At 40.1% G+C, this 19927-nt stretch overlaps 1 protein-coding gene across 5 annotated transcripts in view; it reads right to left on the bottom strand.

Annotated features, from left to right (window-relative positions):
- Positions 1–19927, bottom strand: part of SLC9A6 (solute carrier family 9 member A6) — a 62314-nt gene that overhangs the window by 10507 nt on the left and 31880 nt on the right. For 4 of the 5 annotated variants that reach the window (XM_025372948.1, XM_025372949.1, XM_025372951.1 and 1 more), the window contains 4 exons: positions 14905–15016; positions 13063–13216; positions 7377–7407; positions 3841–3920 (listed from right to left, as the gene is read on the bottom strand). In XM_025372948.1, coding sequence (XP_025228733.1) covers positions 3841–3920; positions 7377–7407; positions 13063–13216; positions 14905–15016 — 377 coding nt within the window. Of the gene's footprint in view, positions 1–3840; positions 3921–7376; positions 7408–8565; positions 8656–13062; positions 13217–14904; positions 15017–19927 lie in introns of all 5 variants that reach the window. The other variant, XM_025372947.1, reaches the window with a different exon arrangement.

Here is a 19927-nt window from a genome sequence, read left to right as displayed (position 1 = left end):
ATTTTAAAAGACCTAAATGAATGGAGCAATATGCTGTTTATGATATGGAGTCTGAATATTGTTATGATATCATTTCTCTACAAATTCATTTATGGATTCAATACAAACCCAATAAACTTGCCAGCAGTTTTGTGTGTGTGTGTGTGTACGTGTGTGCACGTGTGTAACTTGACAAGCTGTTTCTAAAATTTAAAGGAAAACACAAAGCACCCAAAATAGCCAAGGCAATACTGGAGAAGAAAAAAGCCAGATTTTAATTACTCTACTGGATAGTAAGACTTATTATAAAGTACAGTAATTAAAAGAATGTGGTATTGATATAAAAATAGAGAAACAGGATAAAAAAGAGAGTCCAGAAACTTATCCCCACTTATTCAACAAATCTTTGTTGTATTGCAATTCAGTGGGGTAAGGATGGTATTTTTCAATAAACGGTGCTGCATCGACTGGATATGCATATGGAAAAAAGTAGATCTTGACCCACTATCTCTCATCATGCACAAAAATGAATTTGTGATGGATCAAAGACTTACATGTGATAGTTAAAGCAATCATACTTCTAGAAGAAAACAGGAAAATATCTTCATGACCTTGGGATATGGAAGATTTCTTAAGACACAGAAAACTCTAACCATAAAAGGTGAATAAAATGGACTTCTAGCCTGGGCAACAAAGTGAGACCCTGTCTCTATAAAAAAATTTTTCAAACTAGCTGGGTGTGGTAGCATGCACCTGTAGTCGTAGCTACTCAGGAGGCTGAGGCAAGAGGATCACCTGAGCCCAGGAGGTTGGGGCTACAGTGAACTATGATTGCACCACTCCACTCCAGCCTGGGTGAGAGTGGGAACTGATCCTAAAAATAAACAAAATATAATAGACTTCATTAAATTGAAGAACTTCTACTCCTTAAATGCAGGATTAAGAAAATGAAAAGGCAAGCTACCAAGAGAAAATATAATAATCAACAACAACAACAAAAAATCCCAATTCAGGAATATAGAGAAACTATAAATCAGTGAGAGAAAAAAACAACTCAGTTAAACAATGGACGAAAGACTTAGACTTCACGAAAGAGGATATCTAAATGGTCAAAACACAAGAAAAGGAGCTCAGCCTCACTGGTCATCAGAGAAATGCAAATTAAACCATATGAGGTATCACTACACACTCATCAAAATGGCTAAAATTTAAAAGACTGAAAAATAAAACTCCCTTACTTTGCTGATGGAAATAATCATAAAGTCACCAAGTTGGTTAAAACCAATTAAACTGGTTGTAATCACTCTGGAAAACTGGTTGGCAATGTCTGTTTTAAAGCTAAACAGGCCGGGCAAGTGGCTCACTCCCATAATTCCAGCACTTTGGGAGGCCAAGGTGGGTGGATCGCTTGAGTCCCGGAGTTCAAGGCCAGGCTGGGCAACATGGTGAAATCCTGTCTCTACATTAAAAAAAAAAAAAAAATAGCTGGGCGTGATGACATGCACCAGGAGTCCCAGCTACCCAGGAGGCTGAGTTTAGAGGATCACTTGAGCCTGGGAGGCAGAGGTTGCAGTGAGCCAAGATTGTGCCACTGCATTCCAGCCTGGGTGACAGAGCCAGACACTACTTCCAAAACAAAACAAAACAAACAAACAAAACTTTAAACATATACTTGTCCTGAATTCCACTCCTTGCACTCCTTGGTATATACCCAAGAGAAATGAGTGCTTATGTCCACCAAAAGATATATATTCATGCAGGTTTTCATAATAGCCAAAAGCTAGAAACAACTCAAATATTTATTAACAGTAGGCTGGTTAAAAACAAAAATCCTGTAGTATATTCCTACTAGAGCTCTACCCTACTACAGCAATAAAAAAAGAATGAATTGCTGTTACATGAAACAATATGGATAAATTACACAGATGTCGAGTGAAAGCAGCAAGACAGAAACGAATACCTAATATACGAATCCATATATATAAAGATCAAAATCAGGTAAAACTAACCTGTGTTGATGAAAGTCAGAATCATGGTCACCCCTTTGTGGAGGAGGATAGAGAATGTTCATTTATATCTTTATATGGATGAAGGCACACAGTTGTTGACACAGGTTGAAATTCATTAAGCTGTACACTTAAGATTCATGTACTTTCTTGTATTCAAGTTATATCTCAATTATAACAAATCATTTGCCTACACAAATAAACTGAAATCTAAAATAATGAATATTTAATTATATCAGGGTGCTAGGTATTAAAATGATCAAGTCTTCACTGAGTAGGATTTAATAGGGCGGTACTGAGTCAAACAAGCCTTGGTGTTTACTTCTATAAAATATACAGAAGAATAAGCTATTATTCTACTCTCTAGGATCATTGAATTGTTTTATATATTATGCAGAAAATATACAAAACATTTTATGCAGAAAACTCACTAAAAAATTACTGCTAAATTAGAGGGATGAAAAAGTCCCAAGAGATATGGGAGTGGCTTATATCCAAAACCCTGACAATGGAGCCAAAAGTAATGACATAATCTTTAAAAAATTTTAAGAGCCAGGCTCTCTTTCTCTAATGGGAGTCTTAATACCCCAGATAAGCTTGCATTCTTGTTTCCATACAATAATTTAATTTTGAAGTACTTGCAAACAGTGAATGCAAAAATTACCAAAAAGAACATGGTAAGTAGTAGCTTCTAATCATTAAGCGTCAAGTGATTTTTCTTAAATATACAAGGCTTTCATCAGAAAGTTGAAAGCAAGGACATATTTCTTACACGGTTGTCTCCAATTTGCTCCAGTAGAACATAAACCAAGTTTTGAATCAGATAAATCAGAGCCTGAAAGAACTCCATGGCTCTTTTTGCTAGGTGAATTTTCAAATAAGAAATTAATTTTAATAATGATAAAATGTTTAAAAAGCATGATTTAAAGCAGTGGTCCCCAATCCTTTTGGCACCAGGGACCGGTTTTGTGGAAGACAATTTTTCCATGGATGGGGCTGGGGACCAAACAGTTTTGGGATAAAACTGTTCCACCTCACATCATCAGACATTAGATTCTCATAAGGAGTATGTAACCCAGATCCCTCGCATGTGCAGTTCACAATAGGGTTTGGGCTCCTGTGAGAATCTAATGCTGCCAATCTGACAGGAGGCGGAGCTCAGGCGGTAATGTTCACTGGCCCATTGCTCACCTCCTGCTGTGTGGATCAGTACTGCTCCGTGGCCTGGGAGTTGGGGACCCCTGATTTAAAGAGGTTATAGAATATCAACACTACCAGCTATGAAACAGACTTACAACAGGGCAAGAAGGAAATCTGGCAAACAAAAACATTAGCTATCTATGGCATGCTGAATAGAGATAATCTCCTAGTCTTTGGAAAGGTCAGGGGAAAAAAAGTGTATTGCTGAACAGCGCAGTATCGAACATTATCGCATTTTGATTTCATTCTCATGCTTTTCCCTAAGCCTTTCCTCTCTTACCCTGCCAAGTACGCTGACAAGAACCAAGAAATACCTTCCGTGGGATTCACTAAATTAGCTAAAGGACAATAAATATTAAAGTTTGCTCAATAAATAAACCTATATATCAAAGAAAGTATGTCATTTGGGCTTTGGTTCCCTTTACACAGCCAGCTTCTGAAATAACCAGTCCGTATGGTTTCATGGGTTTGCAGAGGACTCTATCTGTGTGGGTTTCCTTTTCCACAGCACTGATGGGGAAAGGAAAGATGAAAGGTAGGTTTTATATTCTGCTCCAGGAAGAGAACAGTCAAAACACTTGTTCCATTAAGCTGTAATTATCTATGTCCACACTATCCTTTTTTTTTTTTTTTTTTTTTTCTCAATTAAGGATACTTATGATCAAAGTTGTACCACATCCGGAAAAGCCAAGCACTCTCTGCTTTGGTAGTTCTCCTTTCATTTTCAGGAATACCCTGCAGATAGATAATACATAAATCAATATCTATACAAACATATGAACATTTATTTAGAGCCATTCCTTTGGAGAATCAGAAATAGAGCCTGCTATGCTATAAGACACTGCAACAAGGGTAATATTAGAAATGTAATAGCTTGAATATTGAAGCTTTGGAATAAAAAATTGAAATGTTTTTCTGAACACCTCCATTACTCAGGCTGCTTGCTAATTTACGAATCTACTCTCACTTAAAAAAATCCATGTGGGGGCCGGGCGCGGTGGCTCATGCCTGTAATCCCAGCACTTTGGGAGGCTAAGGCGGGCAGATCACGAGATCAGGAGTTTGAGACCAGCCTGACCAACATGGTGAAACCCCATCTCTACTAAAAATACAAAAATTAGCCGGGTGTGGTGGGGTACGCCTGTAATCCCAGCACTTTGGGAGGTCGAGGCGGGCAGATCATGAGATCAGGAGTTCGAGACCAGCCTGACCAATATGGTGAAACCCCGTCTCTACTAAAAACACAAAAACTAGCTGGGGATGGTGGGGCGCACCTGTAATCCCAGCTACTCAGGAGGCTGAGGCAGGAGGTTCACTTGAACCCAGGAGGTGGAGGTTGCAGTGAGCTGAGATTGTGCCACCGCACTCCAGTCTGGGTGACAGAGCAAGACTCCATCTCAAAAAAAAAGAAAAAAAGAAAAAAAAAATCAATGTGGAATAATTCATGTACTGAACCTGAAAGATTTAACTCTCAAAGTAATAGCACCTTAGAAAACATCACATCAACATCCCTATATTTGGGAGTTGTCATGGATCTGGAAAGTAACTAGCAACTTCAAAGTTGCTACTATGTTCTTGAAACATTAGCAAAATAAAAACAAGTACTGAAATTCCATGGTAAGCCTGACCAGCCAGGAGGAGAAACTAACACAGCAAGTAGGCCTCTCCTAAAAGTTTCCAAAAATATAAACTGTGTCTTTATTTGTAATGTGGTGCAGTCAGCAGTTGGGCAGTTAGGCAATCTGCTTCCAGTCCCAGCTTATTGACATTAAGTAGTTTAAGGAAGTCCCTTTCTCTCTCTGGGCTCGGATTTCTTTATGTATAAAAACATGATGAGGTTTAGAGAATCCTGAAGGTCCTTTCCAGTGCTCATGTTCTATGGTTCCATAATCTTCTTTTCTAAAAGCACATAATTTAGGCCAGACACAGTGGCTCATGCCTGTAATCCCAACACTTTGGGAAGCCGAGGCAGGTGTATCGCTTGAGGTCAGGAGTTCGAGTCCAGCCTGACCAACATGGCAAAACCCCATCTCTACGAAAAACACACCAAAAAAATGAGCCAGGCATGGTGGCAGGCACCTATAGTCTCAGCTACCTGGAAGGGTGAGGCAAGAGAATTGCCTGAATCCGGGAGGTGGAGGTTGCAGTAAGCTGAGATCGTGCCACTGCACTCTAGCATGGCCGACAGAGTGAAACTTCATCTCAGTAAGTAAATAAACAAATAAGCAAGCAAGCAAGCAAGCATAGAGTTTAGATTCTGGGTTTTGGTTTCTTCCTGTCCTTCCTAATGCTCAAAATAAATTTCTCTCTCCCTCAACGTGTCATGTGTCATATATCAACTTATACACAACACAAAAATGTTTGGAAATACTGTATGGGCTTACAAAAGCTGAAGAACACCTGCAATTCCTTTCACATCATTAGAATTATCTTTGTGTGCCTCCACCTCTTGAAAAGCAACATTTCACCATCCCTCACCACATGAACACCTATACATCCCACCCCCACACACTCCACACTTAGTATAATGTTCCTCTGCGCTTTCTGGTGGACATTCAAAATATTAAAGAAACAATATAACCAAGACAGCCACAGGGTTTTTGTTTTCTTTTAATTTTGTTTTTGTTTTTCGAGACAGTCTCTCGCACTGTTGCCCAGGTTGGAGTACAGTGGCACGATCTCAGCTCACTGTAACCTCCACCTCCCGGGTTGAAGTGATTCTCCTGCCTCAGTTTCCTGAGTAGCACCCACCACCACGCCCAGCTAATTTCTGTATTTTTAGCAGAGACAGGGTTTCGCCATGTTGGCCAGGCTGGTCTCAAACTCCTGACTCGCCATGTTGGCCCTGCTGGTCTCAAACTCCTGACCTCAGGTGATTCACCCACCTTGGCCTCCCAATGTGCTGGGATTACAGGCATGAGCCACCATGCCAGGCCCAGCCGTAGAGTTTTGAAGGTAAGGGAAAAAAAACAGTTCTTTGTTCTGTATGTCATGACTGGCACTCACCTACCTGGCTCTCTCCCTGTCACTCCTTTTCCATTTCTCCTCTGTGGTTACAGAGGTGACACAGCTGGTGGAGACTTGTACAGAGAGCGATCGAGCATTTGTCTTTTGAACGGCATGATTAACTTTATTCTTGTTTTGACACAGGGAGAAGGCACTGAGGAGTTATTACTCCTTGGACATTACCCCAGGAGCCTGGCATCATGGGAATTTATCCAGCTTGGTTTTTACAAGTATGTCAAGCCCATGGAATTCTACTTTAAGGATCTGATCACAAGAGGCAAGTACTTACTATATCTCATACATGCATTCACACTCATCACTCAACAGCTAACAAAATTAGCATTTAGGAAATGAATCTGACAAATGTTTTTTTTAACCTCACCCTGAAGACAAATATACTGACTGGGGTTTGTTTCAGACAAGAAAAAAACTGTGTTTTGAAAGAGATGCTTTCCATGTTCAAAAATCTAATTTCTGTGATTTCTCATCTAATGTCTATATGGAGGCATATATTCAATGGTGCTCAGAAGCGATTGAAAAACAGATGGAAAATACCAGACAAGGGTGGTCAGTCTAGAGAGGGCAGCGAGTTACAATGCATTCAGTCCAACGGGCTCAAGTTCATAGCAACAACTGAGAAACTGACACAACAGAAGGAAGGAAGCAAGGAAACGTGGCCAAGGCTGAGGGGCAAGGTAAGAAAGTGCATTCCCCTGAGCAGGCAGGGAAGACTGGTTGAAGACTCAAAAGCTTCTAGGCAGTTCTCTAGGGCAGCTGCTGGTCATCTAATTTGAAAGTTACACAGGAAGAGCAGCTGGAGTGGGGCTTACATCAGAGACAAGGCTTCATGCGCAAACAAAAGTGGAAAAAGCCTCCCCGTGCCAGAGGAGTCACTCGAAAACCCAGAAGTCCTTAAGAGACTGCTCTCCTCTGGGGCAAAAGCCCAGGCAGGATGGCCCAGAGACATGAAAGCTGTCGCCCTTGATAACCACACACTATGGCACTGTGGCAAACTTGGTTTTGTCTCTATGGAGCAGTGAGAAAAGCCAGGAATGATGTCAGTTAAAAGCTGAGGCAAAGAGGACAGGATCTAAATAGAAGGATGAAGTTTACAGTAGGTTGTTTTCTTTCCAAATGACTGCACATTTGATAGAAATGCCAGGAACAACAAAAACGCATATTTACCAAGTGTTCTTGGTCTGAATCAACACCAACCCTAAAGGAGAAACACAAAGAGCAAATGAGATTTGGAAGCCAAAAAATGGTCTACTCACACATGTACATTGTCAGGCAACCACTTTTCTCAACACAGAAGCTGCTATGGAATGGTTAATGTTTTCTTGCTTCTCTATGGCTGTTGATGCAGATTTTTGGCTCCTGCCACTTTCCTTAGCAACAGCTTGGATTCTAAGGCAAGCAGGGTGTACCCATGATTCTCTTCCTGCAATCTTACTTACCAGTTTCAGAAAAAAATAGCATTTTCTTCTCTGAATATAGGTCCATTCGAAGCAGAATCAGAGAGAGCAGCACTGCCCCAGTTGCTAAATAAGAATTACTGGGTAGCTCCAAAAACAAGGCTGGCACAGTGCAATTCACCTCGCAGCTCTCATGGCAACATTCTGTTTCGATGACTGAAGAGAGGGTCCAATTACAGGTTTTTCATAGGCTAATGGATAGACATTAGCCTTGCTTCTTCATAATTCTTTTTTTATCTGGTTAAAATTCCTGCTTTCTGTATCCCAGGGAAAAGCTTCATTACAAAGTTCTCTAGCTTCTCTCTATTCCCTAAACACGGGCACTCACCAACTCTGTTCACTCCTCCTCTAAATGCTCTCTCAAGTCTTCTCTCCTGTCCATCCCAACTGCTCAAGGGCAGCCCTCATCCTGAGGCTCATGGGCTCTGTCATGGAAGCTTTTTCAGCTGCCAGGCTCTCCCTGAGAGTTAGCTGTCGCCAGCATAGAGCTTGCTGTGTTACTCCCTTGACAAAGGACTCTGAGAGTGGCTTACAACCCAGAGGGTCAAGTCTGAAGTCCTTTGTGGGGCATTCAAGACGCTCTACAAACTAGCATCCTCACCCCACTCCAATCTACTTTTCCATCCTCATTTTCCATCATTCTCTTCTACATGCCCCATTCTAGCCATACCTGCCTGCTCCTCTCCCCAAATCCGTCCTCTCCTGAGCCTCCCATGCCATTGCTCATGCTGTTCTCTCCAGCTGCAATGTGCTTTCCCTCATTTTTAACGTGTTTTTCAAGTTCCAAAGTAACCTTTCTATGACCCCTTCAAGCAGAATCATTTTTTCCTCTGTGCATCTGCAGCACTTTCTACAGTCCTTTGTTATGATACTTAGCACAGTAGAGTATAGTTATTTACCTGTCAGTCTCCCCAAAAAGACTGTGAGCTCCTTGAGGGTAAAGGCCATGTCTCAATTCATCTCTGTATGCCCAGAGTCTAGCACAGTACCTGACACACAATAGGTGCTCAAATGTTTATTGATTAAATTAACTACTACAGACAACACAGAAAAAAAATGCAGTACTAGAAGCTGTAGCAGTAGCATCCCAGAACACAAATAACACTGAAGGGAGAAAATGATGCAAGGCTGCATCTGGAAAGCAAGGGAATCATGGTCAAGGACTTGAAAACAGATCGCTATGACCAGATTCATAATTCAAAGAATGGCTCATTTTTCCTTTGTTAAAATGGCCAGGAGCTGTTTAACATCTTCTCAGTCACGTTAGACTCTAACCACATTTATGCATCTCGAGTGACATCTAGTGGTCTTGAAGATAGCACACTTGCAATACTCAGAGGGTACATTATCAGAAGCTAAGTCAATGTAATAAACATTTATAGAGCACTTATTATTTGCCAGGCACTGTACTAGGCACAGGGCATAGAAATGAATTAAACATGGCCCCTGCCATCAAGGAACTCACAGACTAGTGGGGGAAACCGACACAACTAGGGCATAATCCCTAAGGGCTTCTATCAGGGAGCTCTGGCTTCAAATCTGGACTTGGCTGCTTTCTAGCTGTGTGAACTCAGCCAAGTGATACAGTCCTATAAATCATCACTTTATCACCTGGAAAATGAGGCTAATATCCACCACACAGAGTTGCTGCAAGGATTTAATGAAAAAATGTATGAAAAGGTTTTAAAAGAGTATCTGAAACATTAACACTAAGTGGTAGCTCTTATAACAATATTATTACAAGACTGAATAAAGTAAGTTCTACAATGGGAGAGGCCCAATGTTGCACCAACAGAAGAGTGGTTCTGAGGGAAAAGAACAGGGGGAAAAGGAGGTGGCACTTGAGCTGTGTCATTTACTAACAGCGAAAGAGCATTCCAGGCAGAGGGAACAGTATGAGCAAAGGCTCAGAGACACAGAAGTGCAAAGGATGTGTAGTAAATGATAGAGAGCCAAATGTGACTGTCACAAACTATGCGAAAGGACATGGGAATAGCTGGCTGTTTCAAATTTACTGAGGATCCACTGTCCACATGACAGCTATAGTGAACCTTTTACACTGTAAATGACTTCATGTCACTCCCTTGCTTTAAAATCCTCCAGGATTTCCAATTGTATTTTAAAATCCAAATCCCTTACCATGTTCCACAAAACTTTGTATTAGGGGTCCACAAACTACAGCCTACGGGCCACACCAGTGCCTCTTCTGTTTTGTAAATAATAAAGTTTTACTGGGATACAACCATGCCAATTGATTTACGTATTGTCTAGGGCTGCTTTTACACTATAGTTGAGTAGCTGAGACAGACTGTATGGCCTCTAAAGCCTGACATATTTACTCTCTGGCCCTTGACAGTAAAAGTTGGCAGACCTCTGCTTCCATAGGATCTTGCCAACCTCACTTCCTACCTACCCTTCAGTCACTATACTCCAGCCATGAGAGCTTTTTTCCTGTTCATTCAACAGGCCAAGTTTGCCCCTGCCTCACGACTTCTGTAACTTGCTCTTCCCTCTGCCTAGACTGCTCTTCTTCCTGATAACTGTTTAACTGGCAACATCTAGTCACGCAGGTAAGACTGAACTCAAACGTAACCTCTTAGAGAAACCGTCCCTGGCCTCCCTGTATAAAATACATACCCATCCCCAGTCACTATCACAGTACCTTGCCCGATTCCCATCATAGCATTTAATATCATCTACAGTTGTCAGGTTCATTTATGTGTTACTAGTTTATTGTCTGTCTTCTCTCACTAAAGTTTAGATGTTATGAGTCTAGGAACCTTCTCTATCTTATTATGATCACTGTGCTTCTCTAGAGCAGGATTTCTTAACCCTAGCATTACTGATATTCTGGCCTAGATAATTCTCTGTTGGCAGGTGGTGAGGGTTGGTGAGGAGCCTGTCCTATGCATTGTAGCATGTTAAGCAGCATCCTTGGCCTCTACTCACTAGATGCCAGCAGCAGCTCCCTCTTCCAGTTGTGACAACCAAAAATGTCTCCATAAAGTGCCAAATGTCCCTTGCGGGGAGGGGGGCAAAAGTATCCTTAAGAAGCACTGAGGCTGGGCGAGGTGGCTCATACCTGTAATCCCGACACTGAGGCAGGCAAATCACTTGAGGTCAGGAGTTTGAGACCAGCCTGGCCAACATGGTGAAATCCCATCTCTACTAAAAATACAAAAATTAACCAGGCGTGGTGGTGCATGCATGTAGTCCCAGCTACTTAGGAGACTGAGGGAGGAGAACTGCTTGAACCTGGGAAGTGGAGGTTGCAATGAGCCAAGATTGCACCACTGCACTCCAGCCTGAGCAACAGAGCAAGACTCTGTCTCCAAAAAAAAAAAAAAAAACCACTGAGTTGTAACCTACAGTGCCCGGCACATGGCTGGTGTTCTGTAAATGTTTATCAAATGAATGAATAAAAGGTATATTTGAAATGCTGTGCTAAGAACTTTACAGATACTAGCTCACTGAATCCTTACAACAACCCAAGGAGGTAGGTACTATAACATACATGTTACAGATGAGGAAACTGAGGCTTTAAAAGGTTAAAGAACTTGCCTAAGATCACAGAATTTGTCAGTGAAGGGGCAAGAAGTCAAAGCCAAGTCTAAGTCTGCATGAATCTTAAACTTTCAGGACTTAGCAGTGCCCTTAAAACTGTACTAGACAAATTTGGGGGGAGGAAAGAGAAGCTTAAAATACAGCCCCTGTTCACAAACAGGCCAAGAATAATACCAATAAAACAAGAAAACAATAAGAAGTAACCTAAGACTATAAGACAATATTATAATTAAGTGACAAACTGTTACAGGACAGGCACTATGCTGCCAAAGAGCTTTGACAGCTAGTGATGTAGATTACATTTTGTGTGAGTAGGTATTTTTTTTTTTTTGTCTTTTCTTTTTGGGAAGATGGTAAGCATAGATATTTTGTTTGGTTTGTTCTTACATTTAATTTTGTTATCCTTAGGAAAATGAGGGAAAGTCTTCATCTACAAGCTCTTGAGAAAAGAAAGGAACTGTGTCCTTTCAAAATGTACCATGCCCATTGTTTGATGAAATTAATTTCTAAAAGAAATTAAGAAAGACTGGAGGCTCCTCTGCCTGCCATTTAATTATCCAGATGACCCTGAACAACTCAGAACCTTTCTAAGCCTCTATTTCATCACTTGTGAAATGGAGTTATCACGTTTGGATAAATATGTAAAATGTACTTAACACAATGCCCAGCACATAGTAAGTGTTCAATAAATGCCAGGTCCTCCCTAAAGTAGTAATTAAGGTTATAAGAATATTGTGTATTTTGTACTATGCACAATAAAAGCACAGAAATTATAAGGGATTTGAATAGTAAAGAGAAATTAAGACAATAACAACAACATTCAAAGTGTGATTTAGGGCTGGCTGGTTTTTAGAATGTTTTTAAAAAGGCATAATAGAATTTAAAAAATGGAGGACAGGATCTATAAAGTGTGAAACACTGTTTTCTCTAATGAGCCCTATGTATTCTGGAAGCTTGGTCGCTCTTAATGTCTATGAAGTTTCAGCCAAACACAGAACTAAAATCTACAAAGGCTTTAGCAGCATAGGCTGCTGTATCCATGGAAACAAATGCAGAACTCTTGAGATACAAGGGAGCTTTCAAATTGAATACATTAACTGGTACACATTCAAGACTAAGACCTCACGATCTTGGCTTTGGATTGTTAGGTTAAAAACAGTGCTGATGAGAAAAATGATAATATCTAGTAGTGATTAGGGTTGGGGTAAACTGCACTGTCTCATACATTGCAGGTAGAAGGCAAATTTTTTATCTGACCTGGTGATACTGATCAAAAGCCTTAAATATATACATATCCTTTTGAGCAAGCAATTTCATTTCTAGACATGCAAAGAATCAAACAAGTACACAGTGGTGTATACATTTAAGAATGTTCACACTGTTAATGGTAATAGTAATAGCAAAATCCTCAAATTGTAATGGTAATAGCAAAATCCTAGAAACAATACAAAAGCCCAACAACAGGGATTTGAGTAAATAAATCAGGATATATGCAGCCATTAAAACAATGGTGTAAACATATTTACAATGTAAATGTCCATGCTATTTTACATTCAAAAATCAGGCTACAAGAGTACCTTTAGTATTGCCCCTTTTTGTCAAAAATACATATCATATATAGCAAAAGGTCTGGAAAGATATCCCTCAAAGTGTTAACAATGAATTTTTCTTTTGCGTATATATTTTCCTTTTTCTGTACTACATACTACATATTTTTTAAAAGGAAAAAATTAAACATTACAGATTCACCAAAGCTTAAAAATTGAAAATGGGCAGAAAAATAAACCAAATTAAAATTTAATCTTAAAATTAGGTCTCCAGTTAGTACTTGCCTGATATGCAAGCATGACAGCATTGCAGTGGTGCCACCTCCAAATACCCACACGGTAAAAAACACAATCAGAAGCGTGGTGCTGAACATCATTTGCCGTGCATAAGTGGCAGTATCTCGAATGGCCAAGGCAAATGCCATTGCACCACGAAGGCCTACAGGGGAACAGAAAAGGTATTTCTTCAATAACTCATTACCAATGCAAGCTTCATAAATTCAGAGCAATAAAGTGCATTCTAAAAACTTAGAAGCATGTGAACAAATATGCAGTAAATATTAACATACTTAAATATGTATAGGCTGCGCAAGGTGGCTCACACCTGTAATCAGCACTTTGGGAGGCCAAGGTGGGCAGATCACCTGAGGTCAGGAGTTTGAGACCAGCCTGGTCAACATGCTGAAACCCCATCTCTACCAAAAATACAAAAATCAGCCGGGCATGGTGGCACACGCCTGTAATCCCAGCTACTCGGGAGGCTGAGGCAGAATTGCTTGAACCAGGGAGGCAGAAGTTACAGTGAGCCAAGATTGTACCACTGCACTCCACCTGGGTGACAGAGCAAGACTCTATCTCGGAAAAAAAAAAAAAAAAAAAAAAGTACAAATAGAAATAGAATTTGTATATGTTACTGACATGTACTGATGTTTTAATAATTTTTTAAAATTCATTTTTTATTTACAAACAGTAAAATTCACTCTTTTTGGTCCATAGCCACACGAGTTTTGGCAAATTAATAGAGGTGTGTGTGACTACTACTATAATCAAGACACAGAATGGTTTAAACATCCTTCCCCCAGTGAAATTTCTTTGTGTTACCCTTTTTTAGTCTAACCTCTTGTCACTCCATCAAACCCCTGGCAACCACTGATGCATTCCCCATCGCTATGACTTTGTCTTTTTGCGAATGTCATGTAAAGGGAATCACACAGCAGATAACCTTTCAAGACTGGCTTCTTGCACTTAGCATAATGCCTCTGAGATTCATCCATGCTGTATGGGTAAATTGTTTGTTCTTTTTAGTGCACAGTAGTATTCCATAGCATGGATGTATCACAGTTTGATTAGCTATTTGTGCATTGAGAGACAGACAAGTGGGTTGTTTCCAGGTTTTGGCAATTATGAAAAGAACTGCTATAAACATTCACCTCCAGGTTTTTGTTTGAAAATGACTTCATCTTTATCTTTCTCACTTTCTATGACATAATTCTAAACCAAGGATTTGGAACCAGAATATGAAAAATTCCCACAGAAGGGAATGGGACAAAAAAAAAAAATATATATATATATATATATGTGTGTGTGTGTGTGTGTGTGTGTATATACATATTATATTGTCCCATAAAATATATGTATATACATATATATAAAATATATACATATATATATTTTCTATTCAAGGATGCAACTTCAATGTTTAAAGGAGTATTATAGGTCAGGCACGGTGGCTCATGCCTATAATCCTAGCACTTTGAAAGGCCAAGGTGGGTGGATTACTTGAGGTCAGGAGTTCGTGACCAGCCTGGCCAACATGGTGAAACCCCATCTCTACTAAAAATACAAAAATTAGCCAGGCATATTGCTGCACGCCTGTAATCCCAGCTACTCGGGAGGCTAAGGCACGAGAATTGCTTGAACCTGGGACGCAGAGGTTGCAGTGAGCCAAGATGGTGCCACTGCACTATAGCCTGGGTGACAGAGTGAAACAGTGTCTCTAAATAAATAAATAATATAAAAATAAAGGAGTATTATATGACCAGCATAACATCTCAGTGTTACATCAAGCTGGCATACGCATTGTGAATGGTCGCTTGAGGTGGGCAAGAGAAGAAAGTTATAACTTACCAGCAAACATCATCATATGTTGAAAATTTGATCCAATCTTACTTCTTCTACCTAAATTAAGTAAGAGGGACAAGGGGTAAATATTGGCAGCTCTTCCCAAGAAAATAGCAACCTAAAATTATTAATAGGTTAAGGATCATTTCATTTTACTATTAATATTATTTAGACTATACATTCAAGATGGTGAAAGACTATTTTAGCGAACTCAGTTTCTAACACACAGTCTTTTGGTTCCATTGTCTAACATAGCACTGTCCAACAGAACTTTCTGCAACAATGGAAATTTTCTATATCTGCACTGTCCAATTCGGTGAGCACCTGAAATGTGGCTAGAGTGACCAAGGAACTGAAAATTTATTTCATTTTAATTACTTCAAATTAAAATAATCACATTTGGCTAACTGCTACCAAATTGGACAGAGCAGGTGTAACATGCAGGAAATTTACTAGATTAAGAGAAACGTGTTTAAAAGCGGAGTTTCTTTACTATACTTCTAAGATTATTAATAGAACAGGTTAATTCACTTTCATTGTTAGTGTTGGTAGGAAAAAGAGCAATGCTGAGAAAACTTCCCCTTCCTTCCTCAGAATAAAGAAAAGTGCAGCTGAATCACCACCTCATAGCACTAAAATGGCTGCCAGACCCACTGTACTCCACTGAGTTTGTACTTCCAACTTGCTTCAAAGGGAAAGTTTAATGTGAATTCAGACTGGTTTTAACTAGAAACCAATTTTAGTATCTTTTTCTCCAGTTTGCTGTCTATAGGACTCCTACTTTATGATGGCAATTTTTATTTCAGGAGTCATGATACAGTCTCCACCTCATTTCCTAAGAAAAATATAAGGGAAAATTTAAGATTAAAAACAAAATAAGGCCATGTGCAGTGGCTCACACTTGTCATCCCAGTACTTTGGGAGGCCGGGGCGGAAGGACAGCTTGAGGCCAGGAGTTCAAGACCAGCCTGGCCATCATGGCAAAAACCTGTCTCTATTAAAAATACAAAAATGAGCTGGGCATGGTGGTGTACACCTGTAATCCCAGCTATTCCAGTGGCTGAAGCACGAGAATTGCTTGAACACAGGACACAGAGGCTGCAGTGAGCTGAGATTGTGCCACTGCACTCCAGCCTGGGTGACAGAGTGAGACCCTGTCTCAATAACAAACAAATAAAAAAACAAGGTGGGGGGAATGGTGTTGGTCTAAGTAACTTTGGAAAAGAGTAGAATCTGTAAGACTAAAGGCAGAAGAACTGCACAAAAGCATTCTATGCTCATGACAAAGCTGTTTCCCATGGGAACACTGGTTAACAATTCTGATACTATTATACATGTATACTGAAACTGAACAATTAGGTAAACGAACGGCAAGTGGTGACAGCAAAGTTTCTTACTGTTAGAATGGGAGTTTACAGTTCAGAAAGGGGAGGAGGCCAGAATAATCCATGTGGTAATGGATTAAAGTTGGAGACATCAGTATGAACCCATATTGAGCTTAATAGAGATACACATGGTTATATGCAGAAATATGTATAGATATATATGCATATATGAGTTAGCGTATATTATATCTATGTATATGGATATATAGATATATACATATATAATTCCTTGCTCTGTCAGCTGAGAGAGCCTAGAAGCAAAGACACCAAGTAACACTGAGCACACCTAGTGCTCAGATTTTGATTTCTAATACTATTCTCCAACAAAAGGAACCAGGAGTTCTTGGAGAAATGGCCAATTCTTGGGCTGAGCCAGAACAGATACAAGATGAGCCTGAAGCATCCTGTAGTTCCAGGGAGTAAGGAAGTACTCAAAAAAAAAAAAAAAAATTAAAAACAATGATGAGAATAAAAATTTAAAACGATGAGGCTATATCCAAGGCACACAGAAGAGCCTGCCAAAAGAGCTCTCAATGGCCAAGCTGGAACAGTTTGAGCAACAAAATAAAAAAAGTTGTATTATAACTCAGAGTATAAAATAAATATCAATGAATCCATATTGATATAAATAAATGACTGGGCTGGGTGCGGTGGCTCACGCCTGTAATTCCAACACTTTGGGAGGCTGAGACGTGTGGATCACTTGAGGTCAGGAGTTCGAGACCAGCATGGCCGACATGGCGAAACTCCGCCTCTACTGAAAATATAAAAATTAGCCAGGTGTGGTGGCGCATGCCTGTAATCTCAGCTCATGCCTATAATCTCAGCTACTCAGGAGGATGAGACAGGAGAATCACTTGAACCCGGGAGGTGGGGGTTGCAGTGAGCTGAGATCACGCCATTGCACTCCAGCCTGGGCAACAAGAGTGAAACTGTCTCAAATAATAATAATAATAATAAATGACTGAATAAAACAAATGAGGAATACATAAATCTCCTGTGTGAAAAATTCCAAATAATTTTGCTGATACTCTGTCCTCAAGGAGGTGGAACCTAACTCCCCATTCCTCAATCTTTGCTCATAGCAACTTCCTTCCAAGCAGTACAACATGGGGAGGGGAGGGGGGAAATGTGTAACTTTATAATGGATAAATCTGACAAACACTATCTTAACCAAGTGATTAAGACTATCATCAACATTATTAAGTATATACCCTTGATATAATGTCATGAGAATGGCATTTTACCTCTGTGGTCTTCCTCTCAAAGAACATGTAACTCCAGTCTAATCATGGGGAAAATATCAGACAAGTTCCAACTGCAGGACATTCTACAAAAGACATGGCTAGTACCCTTCAATACTGTCAAGGGTCACCAAAAACAAAGAACACATATGAGAAACTGTCACAGGCAGGCAGAGCCTAAGGGGACATGACAACTAAATGTAATGTGGTATCCTGGATGGGACCCTGGAATAGAGAAAGGACCTTAGGGAAAAACTACGGGAATCAGAATAAAGTTTGAACTTTAATTAGTAATATCAATATTAGTTCATTCATTGTGACAAATGTACCATGCTAATATGTTAATAATAGGGGAAACTGAGTGTGGGGCATATGAGAACTTTCTGTATTATATTCACAATTTTTCTGTAAACCTAAAACTATTGTAAAATCAAAAATTTTAAAAAGTGATTCCGGCCGGGTGCGGTGGCTCACGCCTGTAATCCCGGCACTTTGGGAGGCTGAGGCGGGTGGATCACGAGGTCAGGAGATCGAGACCATGGTGAAACCCCGTCTCTACTAAAAATACAAAAACTTAGCCAGGCGCGGTGGCGGGCGCCTGTAGTCCCAGCTACTACTCAGGAGGCTGAGGCAGGAGAATGGCGTGAACCCGGGAGGCGGAGCTTGCAGTGAGCAAGATCGCGCCACGGCACTCCAGCCTGGGTGACAGAGGGAGACTCCATCTCACAAAAAAAAAAAAAAGTGATTCCCCAAAAAGAAAAGAAAACATAACCACTAAACATGTGGGCCAATGTGGCAGTGACTGCTAGTTCTCCCCAACATCTGTTCTTGCTTTCTTCCTTGGTAGTTGGCACTCCTCCCTTTCATCTTTATGCAGCCGTCCAGATAAAGTATATAACTCCTAGCCTTCCTTGTGAGTAGGTGTAATCAATGATGTTAAGTGGAAGGGACGTGTGCACATTCTGGGTCAAGCCCTTCAAGGCAACCGGCAGACAGGGGTGAGACACGTTGGATCACAAGAACAAGAGCAAGTCCCTAAGGATGTTAGCAACAATATTGCTTCAGTCCCTGATGACCGTATGGAGCAGAACTGCCATACCAGTTCAGATTTTTAGATAAGAAAGAAATTTCTATGCTGTTTAAACCTGGATTAGTTTGAGTCTTTTCACATGAAACCAAACCTATGTCCTAACTAATATAGCCAGAAATAGAGCAACTCTCTCCTGTTAAGAGGCCATTTTCATGGTAGGATTTTGTATTGAGGAATTTTAATTCCTAACAGACTCAGAAACCTATAGAGAATATTTAGCTTTGTTTCCAGATTAAGTATAGTGAATAGAGCCATTTGACTGTTCAAAATTTTCTCCAAGACTAGCAGGACATTAAGTTACTGATCTTGTGGTTGTCCTTCAGCTAAGATCTTCTCCTATTAACAGTACTTTATCTTTTTTGCCTAAAGTTCAATTGCAGACTAAGGCTCTGAAGAATGGTATTTCAGTAATACTTCACTTTCTAACAGAGATCCTATCTAGAGTTTTAATTAAAAACAAAACAAAACAAAACTTCTGCTAATCTCTTTGGCAGAATCTTCATTCTGAGGTGAGGTTTTAAAATATTTCTTTTAAAAATTCCTTATTCAAACATTCCCACTGACCACAATTGCTCCTTCCATATTTTGTGTTCAACTATCCCACTCTGATCATTCCTCCATAGCACTGGGACCTTCAGTCCAAAGATCCCTATATTCTTTCCTGAAACAATGTCTTCTTTCCTCACTTCCCTTCTTACCATCATGTTAATAACACCTTTTAATGTTAAACATTAAATGAAGTGTTTAGATTGCATCAGTCATGTAATAACACTATGATCTCTTGTCCTTCTGTTTTCCTTGCACCCACTTGAAAAAACTCCAAACCTGGAAGCTCACAGTAAGTACTGCTGGATAAAGTCATTCAACGGGGAAGACTGGTTCTACTGCTAATTCCTATTCCTCAAACACAATGGATCCCTAGTACTTCTCAGCAGTCCTGTTGAGTTTCTTTGGTTAACTTATTCTTCCACTCTCTACAACTATTTCACAAACCTGCACCTTCCTCAAAATCCCTATGATCTGTGTAAGCCATCCTCCAAGATAGTCCCTAACCATCCCTGCCTCTTAGTATTCACACCCTTGCATAGTCCCCACCCACACTGTACCAGGTTGGTCGGTATAACCAATAGAATATTATGGAAGTGATGCTGGTATGTCTCTTCAAAGATTAGGTTACAAAAGGCATTTCAGCTTTCATTTTAGGACTCTCTCAGCTCACTCAGTTTGGGGGAAGAAGCCATGGTGTAAGCTGCCCTATGGAGATATCCACGTGGAGAAGAATAGAAGCCTCTTGCTGACAGTGATGTGAG

This window comes from Theropithecus gelada, chromosome X (genome assembly GCF_003255815.1).
Source record: "Theropithecus gelada isolate Dixy chromosome X, Tgel_1.0, whole genome shotgun sequence".
NCBI lineage: Eukaryota > Metazoa > Chordata > Mammalia > Primates > Cercopithecidae > Theropithecus > Theropithecus gelada.
Note: the sequence above shows the minus strand (reverse complement) of the source record. Positions and strands in the feature narration are given on the sequence as shown.